This window comes from Sinohyriopsis cumingii, chromosome 17 (genome assembly GCF_028554795.1).
Source record: "Sinohyriopsis cumingii isolate HCF-2022 chromosome 17, ASM2855479v2, whole genome shotgun sequence".
NCBI lineage: Eukaryota > Metazoa > Mollusca > Bivalvia > Unionida > Unionidae > Sinohyriopsis > Sinohyriopsis cumingii.
The window spans coordinates 105,314,294-105,337,508 of NC_142977.1; the positions used below are offsets into that span (position 1 = coordinate 105,314,294).

General features: G+C 34.3%; 1 protein-coding gene across 2 annotated transcripts in view; it reads left to right on the top strand.

The window, feature by feature from the left end:
• The window catches only part of LOC149779610 (uncharacterized), an 82,245-nt gene extending 66,423 nt beyond the window's left edge, over nucleotides 1-15,822 (top strand). Inside the window, exons 7-8 of one of the 2 annotated variants that reach the window (XR_016415682.1) lie at nucleotides 2,553-10,263; nucleotides 10,297-15,822. Coding sequence is in view for 1 of the 2 variants with exons in the window: in XM_089940400.1 (XP_089796526.1) it covers nucleotides 2,553-2,590 (38 nt within the window). In the remaining variant the exon portion in view is untranslated. Of the gene's footprint in view, nucleotides 1-2,552 lie in introns of both variants that reach the window. The other variant, XM_089940400.1, reaches the window with a different exon arrangement.
• Nucleotides 15,823-23,215: the final 7,393 nt, after the last annotated feature.

Here is a 23,215-nt window from a genome sequence, read left to right on the forward strand (position 1 = left end):
CCATGGATAGAAATGTATTATTTCATGTACACTGTGTATAATTCATAAGAGTTCTTATGTTTTTTTAACCTCATGCATAATTTATGGTAAAAAGATAGATCTTTCTTTTTCTTTATGGAGAAAAGTGCTATGTATATTTGATTTAATTTATATTTGATTTGATTTAATTGTTTGCTAGTTTTAAATTTTTTATTCCATATGTTATAGTATCGTAATTTTCTTTACTGGAATTTTACATTTTCCATTTGGTACAACAAAGTACTGTTGACACGGCAATACTATACTGGCTACAGTATACGTCATTGCCTTCCATTTTGGTTTTTTGTCAGGACTCAAACTCATATTCATTAGAAAATTTTATTACTAGGACTTTTTATTTTTAATTCTTGGATTATTTTTGGATTTGATTCTTAAAACTGTTAGTTCTTTTCCTCATTTTTACCTTGTTTTTCAATGGAAATAAATTATTTGTTAAATTTTACAAGTCTTGTTTTCTTAACTTTTTTTGTTGTTACTGTTTATGAGAGCCTAAACACATAACAATGGTGCCATTCTGATCTCCTTTATAGCTGCCATAGTGGTCAGCTTGGAAGTTTCATTATCACTACATCTCTAGAATAGATGGTTATATCAGCATAGGATTTTCTACAAAGGTCATTTTATGATGCCTAGTTGGATGAAAATGGTGCCGATCTAACATCTAAGATGGCCCTCTTGAGTGTGTGTGTGTGTGTGTGATTTGGATTTTTAACGTAGCTTTAACAATTTTTCTGTCATATCGCTACAATGTCTACAGTGTGGCAGTTTATAGTGATGCCTAGCACTGGGGCATCATGTTGCAGACATGTAGCATGATGTCCCACCCAGTCACATTATCCTGACACCAGGCCGACCAGTCCTAACACTAACCTCTTAATGCTGAGCGCCAAGCGAGGCAGCTGTTAGTATCATTTTTGTAAGACTTTGGTATGACTCAGCCGGGGATTGAACCCATGACCTCCTGCATCCGAGGCAGATGCTCTAACCTCTAGGCAACGGAGTGGTCTGGCCCTCTTGAAAATCATGATATTTCAATTTATGAATGCTTGGTCACACTGACATTTGACAGAAAGATTTCTTATGAAGTCAAGTTGGTCCTAAATAACAGTGGTACCAATCTTAAAACAAGTATGGTGACAACAATTTCCCATTTTGAAAATCTTGTTATCATTACACTTCCTGAATGGATGGTGGTATCAAGATGTGATTTTCACCAGAAGACTTCTTATGTTGTCTAGGTGGTCATAAATCAGGCCACCATGCTGGTCATTTTAAAAATCTTGTTATAGATCAAGAGTTAGTTTCCACACTTGACAGTTGGGAAGAAAAGGTTTGTGTCATTGATTCCAGAACATTCTTTGTTAGTCCTTCAGTGGGAATATTCTTGGATAATTATCTCCCCTGACAATCACCTTCATATCTTTACATTATGTTTCCTGTAATAAGCATCATTTGTGAACCTTTAATATGAACATTATCTCTTACACTGACATGTGCCTTTATGAGTTTATATCTCATTTGAAAAATTTATGTACCCCTGAAAGCATGTCATTTAAACATTTATTTCAGGCGGTAAACTTTGTCAAACTTTCTTGGATTTCAATCAGATTTGACATGTGGCTTCAGATTGTTGACATCTTGAGTGTGTTTGATATTCACCATTCATTGACATCATTTCCAGAAGTTATATCCCAGGATTGCTCACCCTCCAGATATTGGCTTCTGCAGCCAACTAAGCATTGTTGCATTTCATCCAAATTTGTGTGCAACTTTGTATTGAAGAGAACTTGTATGAGTTATAGTTTCCCACTTTATCATTTGGAAGAGTTGTGACCCTTATTATTCATTCTTCTAGCATGACTTTCAGCAACATAATTTTGGAAAAGGAATATTGCATTTCATTCAACTGTTTTGTATTGATGAGACCTTGAAAGAGTGATTTTCAGCATATCCCCATGTAGTAAGACTAGAGCTCGGATTGAAGAAAAAACAAACCAGAATTTTTTAACAGGGTCAGATTAAATATTTGGGGGTATGTGATAAAAAATGGGGGTAGTGGGAAACACTGATGATTTTCCAACATTTGTGTGGTCTTGTGAATCAAATTGCTTAGAGCAATACCCTTTGCAATGCATCTTTCAATATTAGCACTAGATGAATTTATTTGACATATTAAAGATAATGTTGTCCTTCAGAAGGAAGAAATGTATATTTTGATACTGTCATTAGTAACTTTTGAGTTATTCTTACGATGTATGCTGAAAATGAAGATGTCCTCATCAAGCATATGGAGGATTGTTTTGTTGCAATTTTTGCATAAGATGATAAAAGTGTTTGGGTTTGCTTTTTTTATAAGATAAGAAATCCTAATCAGATTTATTTCTGTGATCTAAATCAGAACCTAATAAATATTTCACCACTAAAATAACCTATTATGTAACTTCTTATTGTGTTATGATTTGCATGAAGTCAGATGTCACCTTTTTATTTTACATTGGGCGCTTTCTTTTCAGCACGAAGAGCACCCCCTCCACCACCTCCAGGACAATGACAACGACAACTGAGCCGGGTTTCTGATGTGTAGAAAGACAAGCTTACAGATTTTACATATTTCCTGTTGAAAATTCACAGGTTTACTCGTGTAAACTCCTTTAATTATAGTCTATGACTTTCTATGCAAAAACCTGGCTCCCCTTGTCAGGGAAACTAATATGGCCTTCGTTCTTAAAAGATTCATTTTTTTTCCTATGTTCTGGATAAGAATAAGAAGTGGAACAGCAGCAGACAAGGGATATAACTTCCATTTTGTGACAAGGGACATAACTACTACTTTGTGTTCAGTGTACTGCAAGCTTCTGCAATCACCATGCATACAGTATAGTCTAAATAATTTACCATAATGGTACTGGCATATGGAGATGGGCAGTTTCATGAAGATTTTCATGAACAGATAGAATGATAACTATAACAGATAGAATGATAACTATAACAGATAGAATGATAACTAGATACCAAAATAATGGCCATTCTTTGTTTTCATTTTCTGATATTCAGAACACCTCAGTTATTTTGCCATAAGACTGCTATACTAATATTTTCTTTGGGACAGTTATTTGTAGTGTGCATACAAAGACAAGACTCTTGTAAGAGACAAATGAATTGTGATAATACCACCACAAAACTCTGTGATGATGGAATGCAGATTCTGATGGATTTTTGTATCATAAGTTTTGATGATAAAGCTGCTCCAGGATACAGACAGCATGAGCCACTTTTGGTGATAAGACAGCATAAGCCACTTTTGTTGATAAAGCTTCTCCAGGATAGAGGCAGGATGAACTACTTTTGATCATTTGTTTTTAAAGAGGAAAGAGCCTGTTGGCTGTAGCAGTAGTAATGCTGCATATATTGATGGGACATTCATGATGCTGGCTTCAGACTGAACAACTCATTGATGGATCTGCTCTAGAAGTCCAGTTAGTATTTGGTGCTGCAGTTAGAAGACCTCTATCAGTTTATCAGCATTTTTGAAGTGCAGTGAATTAAGGGCAGTTTAAAATAAAAATATAATAAATGATGAAAATGTATTTATTACAAATTAGCCCCTTCTGGATGGTTCACATACAGATGTTCACATTGTCAGACAATGCACTTATCAATGCTTTATTTCATTAAGGTGCAAGTGAAATGCATTTTTCAGCATCAGGTGTAAAAAAAAAGTGCAGCCACAGAGTGCAGGTGATTTCTTGTACTTTGTAATTTATGAGCTGAAATGAAAGAATTGAATTTACTTCCCATGTTTGATGCCAACTAGATTCTAAACATACAAGCTGCAGGTGAGGACAAAGTATGCTCATGAACCATAAACCTTCTCTTGGGGTAAAAAATACAGACATATCTGAAGAAAATTATTGAAACTCTTAGTTTTACTGCTGCATCCCAGAAAACCATGGAATATCCCATTTAACTTCTAGTGAATTGCTTCCAAATAAAAATTCTTTGGAAACATGTATTGTTTGGAAAATAAATTCATTCGTAGAAGGAGAACTCATGTGTCATGAAAAATTCTTGAATGTTCTATTTTAATGATTTTTTTTTAGCACATACTCCTAAGTTTTCTAAGTTTTATTTGTAACCTCTTGAAATAGTGTTTCTTTGACATTACAGTAGAAGTGAGAAAAGCTTTGTCTAAATCTTGCTTCATGATTCTGTAGTGGATTAAAATGAAAATTTTTACTATGGAAATTTTCATAATAAAATGTGGACATTGTTCTTTTAGTAAAGTATGAATGACTTTAATACAATATGAATGATTTTTTTTTAACTGCCAAGAGTTGAAAACCTGATTTTCATGAATTTCTAATATTTATGTATGAGGATTGGGGCTGTTCAAAATAAAATATATGTGGGAGCTAGGGAAGGCACTTTCTATGTGGAGTAGTCACCCATAGATGCATTTAAAACTTTGTATCATTTCCATATAAACTCTTGTGTAATCAGAGTACCCTGGCATATATTTTTTAAAATGTGCCTTCCCTCAGTACCATGTGTATTTAAATGGAACAACACTTATGAATTCATTCAATCAATTATTAATTAATAAACATTCCTATGCAATATATTTAATACTAAATCACGTGTATTTTTTTTAAATCATACAATTGTATTCTTACAGATTGTAGGTAATATTGTAGTCACAGTGATTATATCAAACACATTAAGTTGCCAACAAAAAGTTCCCACTTTTAAAAAACCCAGTCTTTTGTAGTAAGTGACAGGCTGCATGACATTTTGTTACATTTAATGGAATTGTGTTTCTTGATGCTCTGCATTTTGAACAGTTTATCTTTTATATAACTTGTTATGAAAATATGGAGACATATGTCAACTTAAAAAACTTTCCTTTTGTGTGATCAGGGCTGAACATTTCTTTTTTTTATTGCCATTTGTACTGGATAAGTGGCTTTTTGAAAAATCACTTGTCCTGAAGAATATATTACTTGTCCATTGATTTCAGCAACATCCAAAATAAAGTTGCAGTACTAAGTTAATTTTTCCTTTTAATATTCAAACAGTTTCACTTTACATAACAAAATTTAAGAATGTTCAGTTGAATATTCTTCCTACATTTTCTGCATCTAGTATTAACATTTCGAGGTGAGTTTGTTTCAGCAGAAAAATAATAATGATCAGTCTATCTAGTCTTATATATCTCAACAAAAATATAATTTATTTATTACAAGTCCAATCTTTCTTGAACAGCATAAAACCTTAAGGCCTCTTGATAGTAATGGAGATATTGTATTTTTTTCATACCAGTGAATGTAATTAGAAAAGCAGCACAGTGAATGCATCTGTTGATTTATGATGCCCCAAAATATCTCAAATAAATTTCTATAGTATTCGAGGCCTTCAAATATTTGATTCTGTTGTATAAATGTTAAACATTTAGTACATCCTTCAGTTTCTGTAGCTTTTCAATTTTCTGTTTTTCTGTTTTTCACAAGATGGATTTCTATTCCTTGTCAGAATAGAAGCTCTACTTGAATATTATTATACAATGTATGAATCATGCAAAGAACTTTGCAAAGTTAAGTGACCTCTTTTACCTTTACTGCCATTTGAGGCTGAAGTGTACTGCACTTAGGGTGTGTGAAACACTGGACAATAGCTTTGACTGTTATATACACCTGCTGGCAGTTATTTTGAATATTAGTGGTAGTATTTAAGCTCCTGATAACTTCTGTTGAAATTACTCATATTTGTATTTGTATTTTATTTTCTAGCAGGGAATCAAAGTCATAAATCTGCAGGTGTCCAGCTTTTTTATGTTGCCAGACACTGACTTATCCCAAACAGGCCCCTCAGAAATTTTCAATAGCATGACCAAAAATTTGACTTTTAATGGAATTTTTTTCAGCTGTATTGTTTTTATGTAAACTCATAATGTAGGCTTTTGGAGATTTTTGCTCTAAAATGTTATATACAAGTATCAATGACTTCAGTAGATGTTTTTTTTCAGTACAAGATTTGATTTTCCTACATATAGAGAATGAATATATTTAAAACTGTCTGTTATATATTTTAAAAGATATAAATTTACTACAAATGGCTGCGGATTTTAAAAACTGTATTTCAGATGATATAAATTTACTACAAAAGTCTCTGGAGTTTTCTAACATGGGAATATTTTTGTGGCCACTTATTTTGGTATGACTAGTAACTTTGTCAAGGTTCATTGTACTTTATTATTCCCAAATAGGGATGGTATGCTGTACCTTGCATGACTAGACATTTATTAGTTTTATTTACAAATGAGTTGAGTTTATTATATTTGTGGACATACATTTTCTGTATAAATCTGAGATCCTTTGACATAATGCATACATTATTTGACAGTAAAAAGATTCATTTCTGAAAAAATTGCAAAATAATGGAGCCAGTTCTATTTATTGGTCATTTAATGCATATCTGAAAATACTAAAACTAACAAAAAAATTTTGTTTAAAAAAAAAGCATATTTAATGGATTCTGTGTATTCAGCAATTAAATTTTATCTTGATATCTTGGATTGTTGTTGAAGAGTGAAAGTCCATATTGTACAATTTAACTCTTACTGGTTTTACCTTATTTTCAATTAATAACTATAAAAATATCTTACAAAGTAACAGTTTTTATTAATAATTGAAAATAAGGAAGAAAAGACTTTTTGCAAACAGTAAAACTGTCTTTACTAAGCTATTGACTTTATAATTGGCTTTTTGTTTGGGGGTGAGCAGATTGAGCTGATTTTCAAAATAAATGACCTTTGTACACGGTTTTTTAGTCAAATAAATATTCCCTTATTGTTTCTAAATTGATTACTGAAAGGCATTGTGTCTATTCCAGTCTTTCAGTTTCATGAATCCTTGTTAACATTGCTGTTAAGGTTTTGTGTAAATAATTGGATAAATAAAAGAAAACTTTGACTTAATCAATGCATAATAGAGGCATAATGGAGAAATAAAAAGTAAATGAATGAACTAATAAAGTAAATAAAGAATAAAAGAAATAAACAATAATTGGTAGATCATAATTTATACCAAAAGGAAATGTTGGTAATACAGGAAAAGAAAATATATGTAGAAACCAATAAATATTTTGCATTAGTTACATGGTAAATTAGTTTCTATCCTTACCAAATTTCACCTTTGCATTCAGTTGTAAACAATTTATTTTTAAAACTTCAGTTTTACTTTTCCAATATAATTGGTGTTAACCCACATATCTCTTAAGTGATTTCTAGCTCAAGACGAGAGGCTTGATTGAGATTGGGGACATGAGTGATACATATCAGATGGAATGTTTAATTTATTGTCCTCATTTGATATATAAAAATGTAAAAATTGGATTGAATTTGTGTGTTCCTGTCAATGCATTATGAAAGGTCAGAGATAGCACAGAATGTTGTATTGCATTGGCTTCATGCTTTATCTAGTAGAGAGTGTAGCTTTGTTTTTGTCTTTCAGCTTCTGCCATTCCAGACTTAATGTTGTAGTTTACCCCTTTTTCATCTTTACATTTTTCTACAAGTAAAGTTTTCCTATTTGCAATTATGGCTATGTTGTAGTCATCACTTATGAATTGAGCACTTGGCATTTATATAGTTTATATTGTATATTTATATTATGTCAAGTAGATTTTGATTTTGAAACATGCAGGACTTCATTTAAAATCTATGTTGTACACACAGAATTAGATTCTTATGGTCAGCATGGACAAACATGTATATAATACATGTATAAAATTCATTTTAGACTCTCCTCTGACAACCACAGATTTTATTCATCTTTTCTTATTCCATCATTATATAGCTTTTGTAGCAGTTAATTTTGAAATTTGATTAAAAGATTAAAAAATAATCATTACCTAATGTAAACCAAAGATTTGTTGAATATATTTGCAGAGGAAAATGTATGAATTAATATTGATTTGATCATTGATCAGACAAAAAGCTAGTATACAAGATCCGAACATTGTTATATTGGCAAGTTGACTGGTTATTAGCACGTAATATTTCAGTTCCTAACATTTTTGGAGGCACCTGTTTAATAAAATGACAAAGCCAGTCAACACATGGTGACAAAGCAAAAATAACAATGGTGACATTTTGAATGTTGCATTTTTGTACTTGCATTATAAGATTTGTTATAAATCATACATTTTCATTTGCAAATATATGATCACAAAGTAATTTGTTCAACATAGGTAATTATTATTCAGTCAGTTGACAGATTTTATTGAAAACGCTAATTAAGGTTGAATCATAGTGCAGTGTCCAAAACTAGAGGAATTTTAAGATTATTGCAGTTCTGTTCACACTGAAGCAAAGTTGAACATGTTGCTCAATTAGAGAGTATTTGCTGCTGTGTGATACACAGTTGAAGATAGGACAGATCTAGGCCTCAGTAACATATCTGACTGTCTATAGGCTAGATCTAGGCTCCAGTTACATATGTAACTGTATACAGAATAGATTTAGGCACCAGTTACATATCAGTCTATAGGATGGATCTAGGCTCCAGCTACATATGTAACTGGATACAGAATAGATCTAGGCTCCAGTTATATATCTAACTGTATACAGATGGATCTAGGCTCCAGTTACATATGTAACTGCATACAGGAAGAGCAAGATCCCAGTTACATGTTTAATTGTATACAGGATAGATCTAGGCCCCCAGATACAGATGTAACTGTATATAATGGATCTAGGCTCCAGTTACATATGTAATTATACAGGATAGATCTTGCCCCCAGTTACAGATGTAAATGTATAAGGGATAGATCCAGGCCCCAGTTACAGATGTAACTGTATACAGGATAGATCCAGGCCCCAGTTACAGATGTAACTGTATGCAGGATAGATCTAGGCCCCAGTTTACACATTGTAATTGTGTACTGTAATGATCCAGTCCCACTACATGTCTCAAAATTTCTCAGAAGATTGAGATTTGACATGATCATCATTATGATACCATCGATACTTGCTTTTAAGTCAAGTCTAACTGCAAACAAGAGATCTTGATCTGCCATAGCAAAATGCACCTGCAGACCTGGGTCTGTGGTGTTTGTTCTCCTGATTACTCTTTACAAACTGCCTGTGCTTTAGGCGAAGGCAGATCTGGGTTTTTTCATTTTGCAGTTGGACATATAAGCGATTATATACAGTACTTAAGACAATATCCATAGTTTTTTGAGAAGTAGAAATATTCAAAATGATGCAAAATCACCTTTTTAATATTAAATTGAACTCCTGGAAGCTTTTAATTCTTGAACAAAAGAGTTGAGGAATTGCACACATTTAAAGAAATCCTCAAAATTTCCTCATTGGTAAAGAAAGACTGTTATCGGGAGAATTCAAGACATAATGACTGTTTTAATCCTACCTTTCTGTGAAAAATTCTTCGTTGCAAAGAAAGCATTAAGAAAGATACTAAAAATCTCAGCATCAGGAAGACATTTTATGATGTTTGGGAAAGTGGGAGAAGAGTACCTGGCACATAATATGATATCAAATAAAAGTATTTTTATATATACGATTTCTTGCAGACAATGGACACCCAGTTGGAACATCCTTGTTTTTTTCCCCTCACATGCTAGAGAACACAAATGGCCTTGGATGTAAATAGTGACAATATTAAACCCCTTGAGGATGTGGTTTTTATTATATAATCATAAATTCATTGACATCACAGTGTCTTGATAATGTAACCAGCAATAAAGCAATATTTCTGGAGACCAATGATTTTTTTTTCAAATTTTTTTTATTACAAACTGTTGCAGTAATAACATTGAAAATTAAAAGTGGAGATATTTCATTGATAATTGAAATATCATCAACTATTGTTTTTAATACCTATCTTTTTATATATATCATTCACATACACTGTATCTAGAAATAATTTTGTGTACCCAAAAGAGAGAAATTCAGCAAGTATCATGACAATTACTTCCAATGTGCTTTCAAAGATTCAAAATATTGATTGCATAGGAAAGAGATAAGGGTGTTCAAATTGATTGTACACCCAGGTCTGACAGTATATTAGACAGTTGTAAATTAGCATATTTTTTTATAACCCTTTGCATCAAAAACATCCATGGTTTGATGTGTATTACACATTGCCATATATGGCACAGGTAGTTGAGAAGGTTGACAAATGGGCAGTACAGGTGGTTGAGAAGGTTGACAAATATGTAGTACAGGTAGTTGAGAAGGTTGACAAATGTGCAGTACAGGTGGTTGAGAAGGTTGACACATTGGTATATTACAGTAACAATGGTTGAGTAGCTTAACACAGGCATGTACAGTGCAAATCTTTGAGTACCAGTCGATTAGCATATTATTTATAAGGAATTTTGTGATGAAATAAGATTGGATCTTAAACCATTTGTCATTGAAGTAGTTTTTTGAGATCTGTTTCACAAGTCTGAAAAATATCATATGGCTGTATAAATACAAGAAAAGATAAAACTAGTCATAAAATATCACATACAGATTTCATGGTACAAAAACCTTCAAATCAACATTCTCTTTAATTGTTTTAGTAATGATATTATTTTCGTTTTTATCTGTGCCTTTTCTCTTCATGGAATTTTTATAGACTGCATGTAGCATGAACAGCTTTCATAAATGCCTTTTTGTCCAAGAGAAATTAAAACTCTTGCTTTGTTGTGATTGAAAATGTATGGCCAGCACTTTTTGGATTCACCGCATTGCTGTAAGAAAGAAGGCTTCACTGTTGTGTGCAGAGCATATTATAAAAACTTTCCAAATGAAATTATAATAAAGAGATTATAAGTGGTTTTGTTTTTTTTGTGACGTTTAACTCCATTGTTCAGCAAATGCACACCATGCTTTGTGGTCAGTATATTTGGTGGAGGAAGAACAAGGGAAGAACCATTAACCGACAAGTGATGGTACAGCCAGGCTTTCTCACGTGCCCACATTAGTTGAGCTGAGACTCAAACTCAAGTTGACATGAGATGTGTTTAGTGATTCTTAAAGCAAAGAAATGTATCCATCTTGGGCCCCCAGATTATAAGGATACTTAAATATATTTTAAAATATTGAGAGGCTTAAATGGTCAGCTGAGCTGTGACAAAGCTTGGGTTGTCTACCTCAGCATTAAATTTCATATTTGTGTTGCTGTGTCATAAAACACTAAACCAACCCAATCATTATGGATACAAGTGTGTAAAATGTGGCATTTTTTCTGTTGAGTTTTGAAAGCCTGGTTCTGAAATGCCATTCCTCGGTTTGTTTTTCAAATGGGAAACCATTTACAGAAATCCTTAGTTATTATGTCACAGGTGATATTCAGTTGAATTGGCAGTTATTTAGTCTTTGGAAATTGAGTTCCTTCATCTTTACAAAGCATAGTGTTCAGCTATGAGAAGATCCAGCATATTCATCAGTAAGCACACCATGTATATCGGATCACTTAAATTGTCAATTTCAGAAGGGTTAACCAATGCTGGTGGAGTCAACAGTATCGTATAGTGAAAAGTGATGATAGAGTAAAATACGTACAGCTTAGGACATATTCTGAGCCACTGTACCCTTTGTCATGATTTTTCAGTAAAGTTTTTTATTTTTTTTTTAAAATTAAAAAATCATTTTTATCTTTAGATCTTTAATCACTTGATACCTCTCTTTCAGTCTATACATGTAGTAAATGAAATTTGAGTCTGATGAGGATAGGAGTCTGGTTAATTATCAAGTAAGCTATAATGGCCTTTAATATTTTTTTAATGTATTTTTTTGCAGGCAAATTAGAATTGCACATGGGACAGCTGTTGTGTTAGGGCTGTTCCAGTAAAATATACACGGGACCCAGGGAAGGCACTTTTAGTGTAGAATGGTCACCCATAGATACTAGTTTAGAATTTTGTATTGTTTTTCATATGAACTCTTTGGGTAATCTGAGTACCCTGGAATATATTTTAAAAAAACAATGACTTCCCTGGATATGGTGTATGTTTAAAGGAATAGTCCTTAGTAAAGTGATCTTGTTTATGACAATTTTTAAACATGTACCCTGACATACTTTGCTGGATTGGTGATGTATATAAACAAAACTGTGAATTAATTTATGTTTATCAGTATTAATTTTTGTGATTTCTTGAAAAAATCATGTTTTTGTTGGTAATTGAAGTCATGGACTGGGGAAGGAAGGAATATAGCTTCCACAGTACGATAATTCATTGAATTTTTAAATTTCATGGATAAGTAGCAATCATGAAATCGACAGAAATTTGTATATTGCAAAATATAATAATTCATAGTAAATGAAGGAAAATCCAGCCATGTATGTATGTATGTATGTATAGAAAGATAGATACATAGGGTTTACTGGCACATCAGCACAATCCAGACCATATAATTTAGGTATACCAAAAAGACATACAAAATAAAGGCAAAAAGGGTGAAAACCTTCAAAATACAAATCACACACCAAAAGCCCCCACATGCAAATAGAAACTGTAATCTTTTGAAAAGCTCAAGACAGCTGAACATCATCATGAAATGCCTCACAGGGCCAAAAGGTTGCTGCATTGGTCGCCTCTTCTTACATGATTGAGGGTTTGTAAGGCCTATTCTATATTCATAAACATATCATGGTGCTGGAGTTGAAGTAATCCCTTTTGACTTAAAAGTTGCTTATATTATCAAATGTTTTTGCTTAAGAAGGTGTGTGAAAGAAAGTACACCAAACTTTAAGGTTGATTGTGAAAGTATTTTGTAATGGCTGCATCCTCTTTGCATGAACTTTTATAGGTCAACCCTCAACATCACATACACTGTAAAGAACTTAATTTTCACATGTGTATCATTTTATGGTAAAGCAATGGGAGAATTGCAAAAGCAGTTTTCCAAGTAAAGACTGTTGCCCAAGGCAATTATGTACATTTATTGTAGTTTGCTTTCAAGTCAAGTCCAACTGTAAAGTCCACAGACCTAGATTTGCCATCCCATAATGCCCCTGGAGATTTTGATCTATGTAGTTTGTTAAAAGCACTCAGTAGAACAAACAACATGGACCATGATCGGCTGGTGCATTGTGTGACTGCAGGTCAGAGTCTTTTTTTAGCAGTTGGAAAGATTTGAATCATTTAAATCATAGCCTCAGTTCCCAGTAAATATAATATGCCGAGACACTACTATAGTGATATATCTGTATACTTTTGTATGGTAGGCATGAATGATATGAACTCGGGCAAAGAATATAAAACAAAGTATTGCATACTTATTATGTGAATGGTATATTTGCTCACACTTATTATCCAGCTTTTTAAAGCTGAATATGTACAATATGACTTGTCTGACGTTGATTTTTCGAGTATGTGTCCTGGTATGTTCCAGGGCTGAAGTTTTATTGCCATTAGCAGTAACATGTTCCTTTTTCAGGTACGCTATCCGATCACAATACGTCAGAAATACAACCCTTACCTTGCAGATCCAACCCTCCCAAACTTCTTTTTGAGCACAGAAAGTATTCAAAATTGTCTGACCAGTAAGATGGAAGTCAGACAAGACTAATATCATTGGTACATATATTGGGGTCAAATTCTCTCAATACATCACTTAATACTTTTTTGTTAGAAAGCATGGTTTTTGTTGAGACCTTGCAAAACTGAAATTTACCAGAGCCTTTTGAGCATTTAAGCAATTGTAATGTGTTTTCTTACATGGAGAAATATGCTTCAGCTATATTTTTGCCGTTTTCTTATTCTGTTTTCACTGATGATGATTTCACATGTCATTTGTCTAATTTCATCCAAATAAAGACCTATATGACCTGATGATGAACTTTCATTTGTCTCGACTTAAGGATTTTACCTCATACCCAGTTTAGATGGTTGTTGTTGTTGGATATAAAGCCATTTTTGCAGCACACGATAGGCTATACATGGCGGCCAGTATTAAAGGTGGAGGAAGGACCGGAAAACCCTGGAAAGAAACACCAACCCACGAGAAGCTACTGGCAAGCTTTCTCACATACCCACATTATTTGCCGAATCTGAGACTTGAACCCACGCAGACAGAGGTGAGATGTCAGTGATCTATAACAGTGCTTTAGACCACTCGACCACTCGGGGGCCCCCTCAGTTTAAATGGAATCTGCTGCAGGGTCTGACAGGGCCTTCATACAGAACCTTTCAGACCTACATTTAGAACCTCCATGATTCGCATCTCATGCAAAACCCGATTCAGACTCTTTCTTTCTACAGCAGCTTGAATGAGATACCTTGCAATTGATCCAGACTTGCTGCAGTTCCATTGAGATGGTTCTCTTACACTTATGATGGCTCCTGCTTTCATTCCTAAGAATGGGCTTTCACTCATGGGGAATCATTGCTATGAAACCTCTTTAACCTTTTGCTTCATCGGCATCTGCAGACCCTTGTAATGGCTTTAAAGTGGTGAAAATATTGAGGTCTCATTTATTTCTACAATTTCAAGAAGGGATAGTATCTCAGATTAGGGCCTACCGTCAGGGGTACATTGTATTGTTCACTCCACATTTAAAAAACCCAAATGAGTTTCTTGCACATATCAGGTCACAAGGTTAGGGCAGTTGCTAACAAGCATGGCATTCAAGTGTAACTGTACTTAACTGTCATTGTCCAATTTGTGAGATGGAAATCTGTGATGACTTTCTCAAACGTTTACCACAGAGACCTTATATCCAAAATGACTCGGTTTGACCTGTGGGACTTATAGCAATAGCACAACATGCTGCTCTCATGGGTCATTTATCAGTTTCACAATAAGGTTTTCTTTGCTTTATTTGAAAGTGTAGGGGATGGGAATGGTAATTTTCTATACAAGTCGTATCTAAACATACCTGCATGCTAAATTTTAGATCATATCTCATGAGATTAGGCCAATTTACATACCTTTCGAGCTTTATCCAGAGTGACATGATACAACTCCCTGCACCTCTGACCTTATTCATCTAATACATTATGATATGGTAATGTATTTGAAGTAAATTTTAAGAGTGAAATATGTTTTTTGAATAATTACTTACGTGGTTGTAATAAGTGTGCACTTTGACAGCTTCCCTGGAGTTGCATTGAAACCTAGTGGAGCATGCACATCCCTCCAGTTGTAACTGATGTGTAGGCAGGATTTGGTGACAGTCCCTTTACCCATGGGGAGATCACTCTTATATTTCCATTTTAGTTGACAGACAACATAGAGCACTTTTATTGCTAAAAGCAAGCATTTGAGGGATGGATTTGTGAGGTAGTAGTTGTATTTCTAATTTATTGTGATCAGGTGAGTATTTCATAAATGCATGTTAAGGATACAAAAAGCTGAATATGATCAATAAATATTGATACGACATTTGTTGGTATTATATTTTTAATCAACAAGGAAACAATGTTTACTGTAAGATGTTCTTTCAGGTATATGAACTTAATTTATGATATACACTGTAAATATAAACTTGATTATGATGTACTCTGTTAATAATTCTATTGAAATAATAATTAAGCCGGATCTGTTTCTTTGACAAGTCTGATATAGTACATTAAAGGAAGAGTCAGCCATTAGACTTGTGTCTATTTATAATACATTTACTACCCTTACGGGGTATACCGTTTATAACCATGTTAAAAAGATCTAATTGTATAGCCTATCATAAGAGATTTATTTTTAATTTGTCTGTACAAATTACAATTACAGTAAAATCTCAAATCTTACATTCAATAAAATAAACAAGAACAAAACTTGTTTCTGTTAATTTTTTCAGTGGTTTAGTGAAGTATGGCTTTAGCCTTGGTGGCAGAAGAATTTAAATTTGGGAAATATTTTCTCCTGCATGATTGGTTCTTATTTGTGTTCTCATGCATCAATTTTACACCATACAAAAGAATATAATGTAAACATGTTTTCCCAGTTTTTGTTTTAATTATCATTATCTACTTTAGAAATGATATCTGTTTTTAAACATGCAGCATGTACTGATTCATTTCTGATCAAAGCATCTCACCTCTGTCCATGTGGGTTTGCCTCTCGGGCTTGGCCAATGTGGTTATGTGAGAAAGCTTGCCAGCAGCTTCCCATGAATCAGTGGTTCTTACCAGGATTTTAGTGGGTTCTTCTTCCACCAGGTATACTGGCCACCATGTATAGCCTATCTTGCTTTGTGAAATGGCATTAAACCAACAAAAAAAAACAACAGCATGTAGCGATGTGGAAAATATAAAATTTTACTGTTATGCCAATTCACTGTTAAAATTTGTGCACCTTGGTTGTTTTTTTTGGGTTAACACCATTTTTATGCTGGATGAGAAAGAATTGGAGGAAAAACCACTGACAGAACAGAGAAGTCAGTTTAGAACAGATTTGTGAAATTTGGTTGGGAGTTTTGACTTTAAAAAAGGGAGGATTTTCAATGAGAGTGGCACATTACTCGCTGTGGCAAGTCTTCTACTTTTCGTCCAAATCAGGACCCAAATCTTGTATCATTATGCGAGTTGTTTTCATCCATTTTGGTCCAATTGTATGAAAACTTTTGTGCAACAGGATATTTATGTTCAGCTATAGAGTTGGCAAACAATTTCTTGGCACATGCATTGTTATCCACATTTGATGCAGATTTTGCAAACGGGGAAATTCGGTAATGGAGACATTTGCTTTCATGTTTAATGTGCTTTAAATATGTTGCATGATGTGATCTATGTGTGCCATCGTAGATTTTAAAATCACCTTTATAGGATAGGCAGAATGCATATTCATGTCCTTTGAACTTGATTCCAACCACTTAGATTCCCATGTCCATCCATCATTGAATTTCTTGAGATATTTCAGTTGATTAGATTTGGCATTTCAGTACTGGATATAACACTTGTTTAGACATCTTGACAAACTTTTTTAAACACCTAAGCAAAACAGACCATCGTTTTATACCAATTGAGTAATCAGTAATTTAGTAATCCAACCTTAATCAGTTAATCTCTTTAATCCTTTCCAAATTCTAATCACACCTGGTATAAACCATGTCTACAAATATTCAAACACTGAAGCCAGCCAACCCTGTTGACAGAAACAATGGTATGTTGTTAATTGTTTTACGTTGCTTGAAATTATTAACTTAATCATCTTGCCCTGCTTAATTAAGCCAGTTCAGTCACATGCTCACTGGCTGTATTACAGTAAATTACTTAACAGGAAGCAAGCTGTGAAAACAATGGGGGAAAAATTACCAGTAATTTTGTGTGATTTCATTCAGGGATGGGAGAAAGACCTCATTTCTGGAGGAAAACCTCCCATCAGGAGTTTCACATGTATGCGCTATACTCCTCAGGCTAACTACATTAACCATGTAAATTAAACATGTATCTAGGTTGTAAGTACATGAAACAAAATGTGCATGCATAAGCTCACACTGAGTTAATAACATTAAAAGCTGTCCTTGCACTATTCATTAACATTTCAATCAGTCCTTGAACTGTTCATTAACATTCAAAGCCGTCCTTGAACTGTTCATTAACATTCAAAGCTGTCCTTGCACTATTCATTAACATTTCAAGCAGTCCTTGAATTGTTCATAACATTCAAAGCCGTCCTTGAACTGTTAATTAACATTCAAAGCAGTCCTTGTACTATTCATAACATTCAAAACAGTCCTTGTACTGTTCATTAACATTTAAAGCTGTCCTTGCACTATTCATTAACATTTCAAGCAGTCCTTGAATTGTTCATAACATTCAGAGCTGTCCTTGTACTGTTCATTAACATTCAAAGCAGTCCTTGCACTGTTCATTAACATTCAAAGCTGTCCTTGCACTATTCATTAACATTCAGAACCATTCTTGTACTGTTCATTAACATTCAAAGCTGTCCTTGCACTATTCATTAACATTTCAAGCAGTCCTTGAATTGTTCACAACATTCAAAGCCATCCTTGAACTGTTCATTAACATTCAAAGCAGTCCTTGTACTGTTCATTAACATTTCAAGCAGTCCTTAAACTGTTCGTAACATTCAAAGCAGTCCTTGAATTGTTCATAACATTCAAAGCAGTCCTTGTACTGTTCATTAACATTCAAAGCAGTCCTTGCACTGTTGCACTGTTCATTAACATTCACAGCTGTCCTTGCACTATTTATTAACATTTCAAGAAGTCCTTGAACTGTTCATTAACATTCAAAGCCATCCTTGCACTGTTCATTAACATTCAAAGCAGTCCTTGTACTGTTCATTAACATTCAAAGCAGTCCTTGCACTGTTCATTCACATTAAAAGCTGTCCTTGCACTATTCATTAACATTTCAAGAAGTCCTTGAACTGTTCATTAACGTTCAAAGCCATCCTTGTACTGTTCATTAACATTCAAAGCTGTCCTTGCACTATTCATTAACATTTCAAGAAGTCCTTGAACTGTTCATTAACATTCAAAGCCATCCTTGCACTATTCATAACATTCAAAGCAGTCCTTGTACTGTTCATTAACATTCAAAGCTGTCCTTGCACTACCGGTATTCATTAACATTTCAAGCAGTCCTTGAATTGTTCATAACATTCAAAGCCATCTTGAACTGTTCATTAACATTCAAAGCAGTCCTTGTACTGTTCATTAATATTTCAAGCAGTCTTTAAACTGTTTATAACATTCAAAGCTGTCCTTGAACTGTTCATTAACATTCAAAGCCATCCTTGCACTGTTCATTAACATTCAAAGCATTCCTTGTACTGTTCATTAACATTCAAAGCTGTCCTTGCACTATTCATTAACATTTCAAGCAGTCCTTGCACAGTTCATAACATTCAAAGCCGTCCTTGCACTGTTCATTAATATTCAGAGCAGTTCTTGCACTATTCATTAACATTTCAAGCAGTCCTTGAACTATTCATAACATTGAAAGCTGTCCTTGCACTATTCATTAACATTTCAAGAAGTCCTTGAACTGTTCATTAACAATCAAAGCCGTCCTTGCACTGTTCATTAACATTCAAAGCTGTCCTTGCACTATTCATTAACATTTCAAGAAGTCCTTGAACTGTTCATTAAGATTCAAAGCCGTCCTTGCACCGTTCATTAACTTTCAAAGCGGTCCTTGCACTATTCATTAACATTTCAAGCAGTCCTTGAACTATTCATAACATTCAAAGCTGTCCTCGCACTATTCATTAACATTTCAAGAAGTCATTGAACTATTTATAACATTCAAAGCTGTCCTTGCACTGTTCATTAACATTCAAAGCAGTCCTTGTACTGTTCATCAACATTCAGAGCAGTCCTTGCACTGATCATTAACATTCAAAGCAGTCCTTTGTCTCAGAGTTTGTTGAATTTTCTTGAGCAGCTTTTCAGAAGAGGTCATTAAATGTTTGACCGCTCCGGTGGCCTAATGGTTAGAGCATCTGTCTCTGATGCGGGAGATCGTAGGATCGATCGTCGGCCGAGTCATACCAAAGACTTACAAAAATACTACTAACAGCTGCCTTGGTTGGCACTCAGCATTAATAGGTTAGTCTTAGGACTGGTTGGCCTGGTGTCAGGATAATGTGACTGGGTGGGACATTATGCAACATGTCTGTGGCATGATGCTCCATTGCTAGACATCACTATAAACTGTCACACTGCAGACATCGTAGCGATATGACTGCCAAATTGTTAAAGCTAGGTTAAAAATCCAAATCACACACTCACACATATTAAATGTTTCTTTTCTAATTGTAGCCATATTTTATGGCAGATTTGAATCATTTGTATAAAATTGAAAGCTCTCCATGTTGGGATGCTTTCTCTCATATAGTGTCAAATTCTGTTTAGTAGTATCAAATTCTGTTCAGTGGTATCTGTGAAGTTGAAAATTTCATCTTTAGTAATGGCAACCTGTAATGTGATGATGGACCAGCATTAACAATGAAAACCCTCCATGCCAGAATGCTTGCTGTCAAATTTGGTCTAATTCATGCTGGTCAGGTCATTTGTTTCTGTACAGTACTATGTGTATTTGACAGTTGGGCATCATTTGAGTAAATTAAAAAGGTCTTAATGCCAGGATGCTGTCTCTAAGGATTTGTCAAATTTTATTCATCATCCTGACATGTTCAGCAGTTTGAAGAAGTCATTAAGAGGGTTTCATCTTCTTAGGACTGGTAGCTCTGTTATGATTGTGGCTTAGGCATCATTTTTATATGGACAATCTTCACGTCTGGATGCTTTTTGTTCTGTTTGGTCAAATTCAATTCAGTGGTTTTGGAGAAGTAATTTCAAGGTTTTTCTATTTGTGGAGAGCATGGCCTTATTTGATAGAAAATGTTTTATGTCAAATATGATCAAATTCTGTTCAGCAGTTTTGTAGAAGTTTTTTTAAAGTTTTTTTTTTATAAGTCACATCTAATGGTGGATCTGCATTATTCTTTTGTATAAATCTGAAAGATCCTCATGCCATTATTCATTCTGTTAAATATGATCACATTTTTTGGGGTGATTTTCATGAAGTTGCTTCAAGTTTTCTTTCCTCTATTTTTAATAACAATGGCCACATTTGATGACAGATCAGCATCCATTATACACCGTTTTAAAAGTTGATGCCACAAAATGTTGTCAAAGTCTGAAGAACTGTTTTTGACAAGTGGCTCAACATTTCTTCAAGCACACATCATAAGGTGCACTATTTCCATCAGTCAATCTGTCTAAAGTTGTCCACCATTGACAGTAACCTAATATTTTGGATGGCTTGCATTTGGGGTAAGGAAAACCCTGCTGATGTGTGGGCCAAAAGCTCAAAGTAAAGACCATTCTGAATGAAAGAAATAAAAGGTTTCTGGTCAATATTCCAGATTGTACACGATCAACAGTTACCTCTTTAGGTCTAACACTTTGGGGTAATGAAAAACCATATCACTTTTGGGGTTAAAGGTCAAGGTCACTGGGACAGAGAGAAGAAGAATGATTTCTGCACAGTAATTCAAGTTCTGAATCACACACCTGTACCAAATATTGTATATGGCTTACACTCTTGGTTTTAGGAAGAAGCCTAACAGTTTGGGAGTCAAAGTCGCCATGAAAGGAAAATGGTTTCTACAGAAAATTCTTTAGTTACCTACATGGAGGACTAATAAAAACTGGATGTGTATAATGTGTCATTCATGGTACTCTTGTCTATATTTAGTAACAGCTAAAGTAATCTTAGCAGATCGCAATCATAAGAGCAATTTATTTAGGTTTATATATACATTATAGTTTTCCTAAACTTCCTGGGCATCTTCTTTGTGGTACTTTCATACTATCGGGGCAGAGCAGGGGCGATTAAAGATCAGCCATGAATTTCGAATCTGAATAGAACAACTTAGTATTCCAACTCTGATTCACAGCTAGCATTTTAAATATATATTCTCGCTTAGGTAATCACATCAGTAAATGTGAACACTTGAAATAGAACTTGTCAACATTTCTATCTACTGTCATCAGCACACAAAAGAGCACCTGCCAACATGTATACTGACCTATCACAGCTCACCCTTAGAGTGTCACACACTATGTGCTGTTGTGTAAATCTCAGACTTTAATGATAAAGATCAGAGATGTAATTTGGTTCTGCAGGAGAGGCTGGAATTAACCCTCTCAAATGACGGTTTCACACCATTTATGATGAAATACAGTACTGTTTCCAACAAAGACTAAAGCATCCAATTCATGGCTATGCAAGACAATACTTTTCCAAGTGACAATACATTAAAAAAAATTTAAAAAGCTGTACTGACTGAAGAAGATACCTAATGAACAGTTGTTGTTGTAGTGTTTAATGCCATTTTTCAGCACAAGATAGGCTATACATGGCGGACAGTACAAATGGTGGAGAAAGAACTGGAAAGAACCGCCGACCCAATAGAAGGTACTGGCAAGCTTTCTCACGTACCCACATTGGCCAGGCCAAGACTCGAACCCATGCAGACAGAGGTGAGATGGCAGTGATCCGTAATGGTGGGTGCTTTAGACCATTCAGCCACTCGGGGGGGCCCCCCTAATGAACAGGGTAACATAATTGATCGTGATAAAATTATCTCGACAAGAGAAGATGCACATGGTGCCATCTTTTTTGTGTCACAAAAACTCGAGAAATTTATTTGAGAATATTTTTAGCTTTGGCAGTGCACTGAGTGTACATTTTTGTTTAAATTGACGGCTACTAGTAATAAAACTACAGCACTCCCATTACTGTCAATAAGTATTCAGTTTTGTTATTGCTAGATAAAGACTAGGTATATATAGATTATGCATATTTTGGAGAGATAATATAGAACATCATTCATCCTAAATGTTATTAGGGGCCCTGGGTGGCAAAGTCGTCAATGGCACTAGATTTTACATTTCACTCACACAAGTTCAAGTCTCAGTTCGACTGTTGTTGGTTGCAAGAAAGATCGCTAGTAGCTTCCCATGGGTCGATGGTTCTCCGAGTCTTCCTCCACTAAATTTACAGGCCATGTATGGCCTATTTTGTCTTGAAACGTGGTGTTAAACCCTAAAGAACCAAAGCAAACTTAAAAATTATTATTTGATGTAAAAAAAGGATAATAATTCTCTAAATTCATAAAGATATTATGATGTATGTGTATACCCATGTTCTCAAAACTTTAAAGCATGACTGAAAGTGATGGAGAAACATGGATACAATGTCACCTGCTTTCACAAAAAGGTGGGGGACAATAATTTGTTACATACCCTTTTAATTTTAACAAGGCTGATCAATACAGATGCTCAATCTATATTTCCATCAAAGTGGAACTACTTAGGGGTTTTCAGTGATGTCTGCATGTCAATACGCTTTCAAACACCTTGTCTTACTTCAACCAAATCTCTCACATGGCTTCTTGACATCAGGTCAATATGCTTTCACACACGTCTTGCTTCAACCAGATCTCTCACATGGTTTCTTGATATCTTGTGTGAATATGCTTTCATACACCTAGTCTTGCTTCAACCAGACCTCTCACATGACTTTTTGCATACATGCTAATCATTACACTTTTTTCAATGAATTATGTCTTATGCTCACTTGTATGTGGATTACGCTTTTCTGGTATGTAAAAAAAAAAAATAAAGCAATAAAAGTTGTGTTTGTAATTTATATTATCATTGCTTTAATTCCACTCATCATAAAA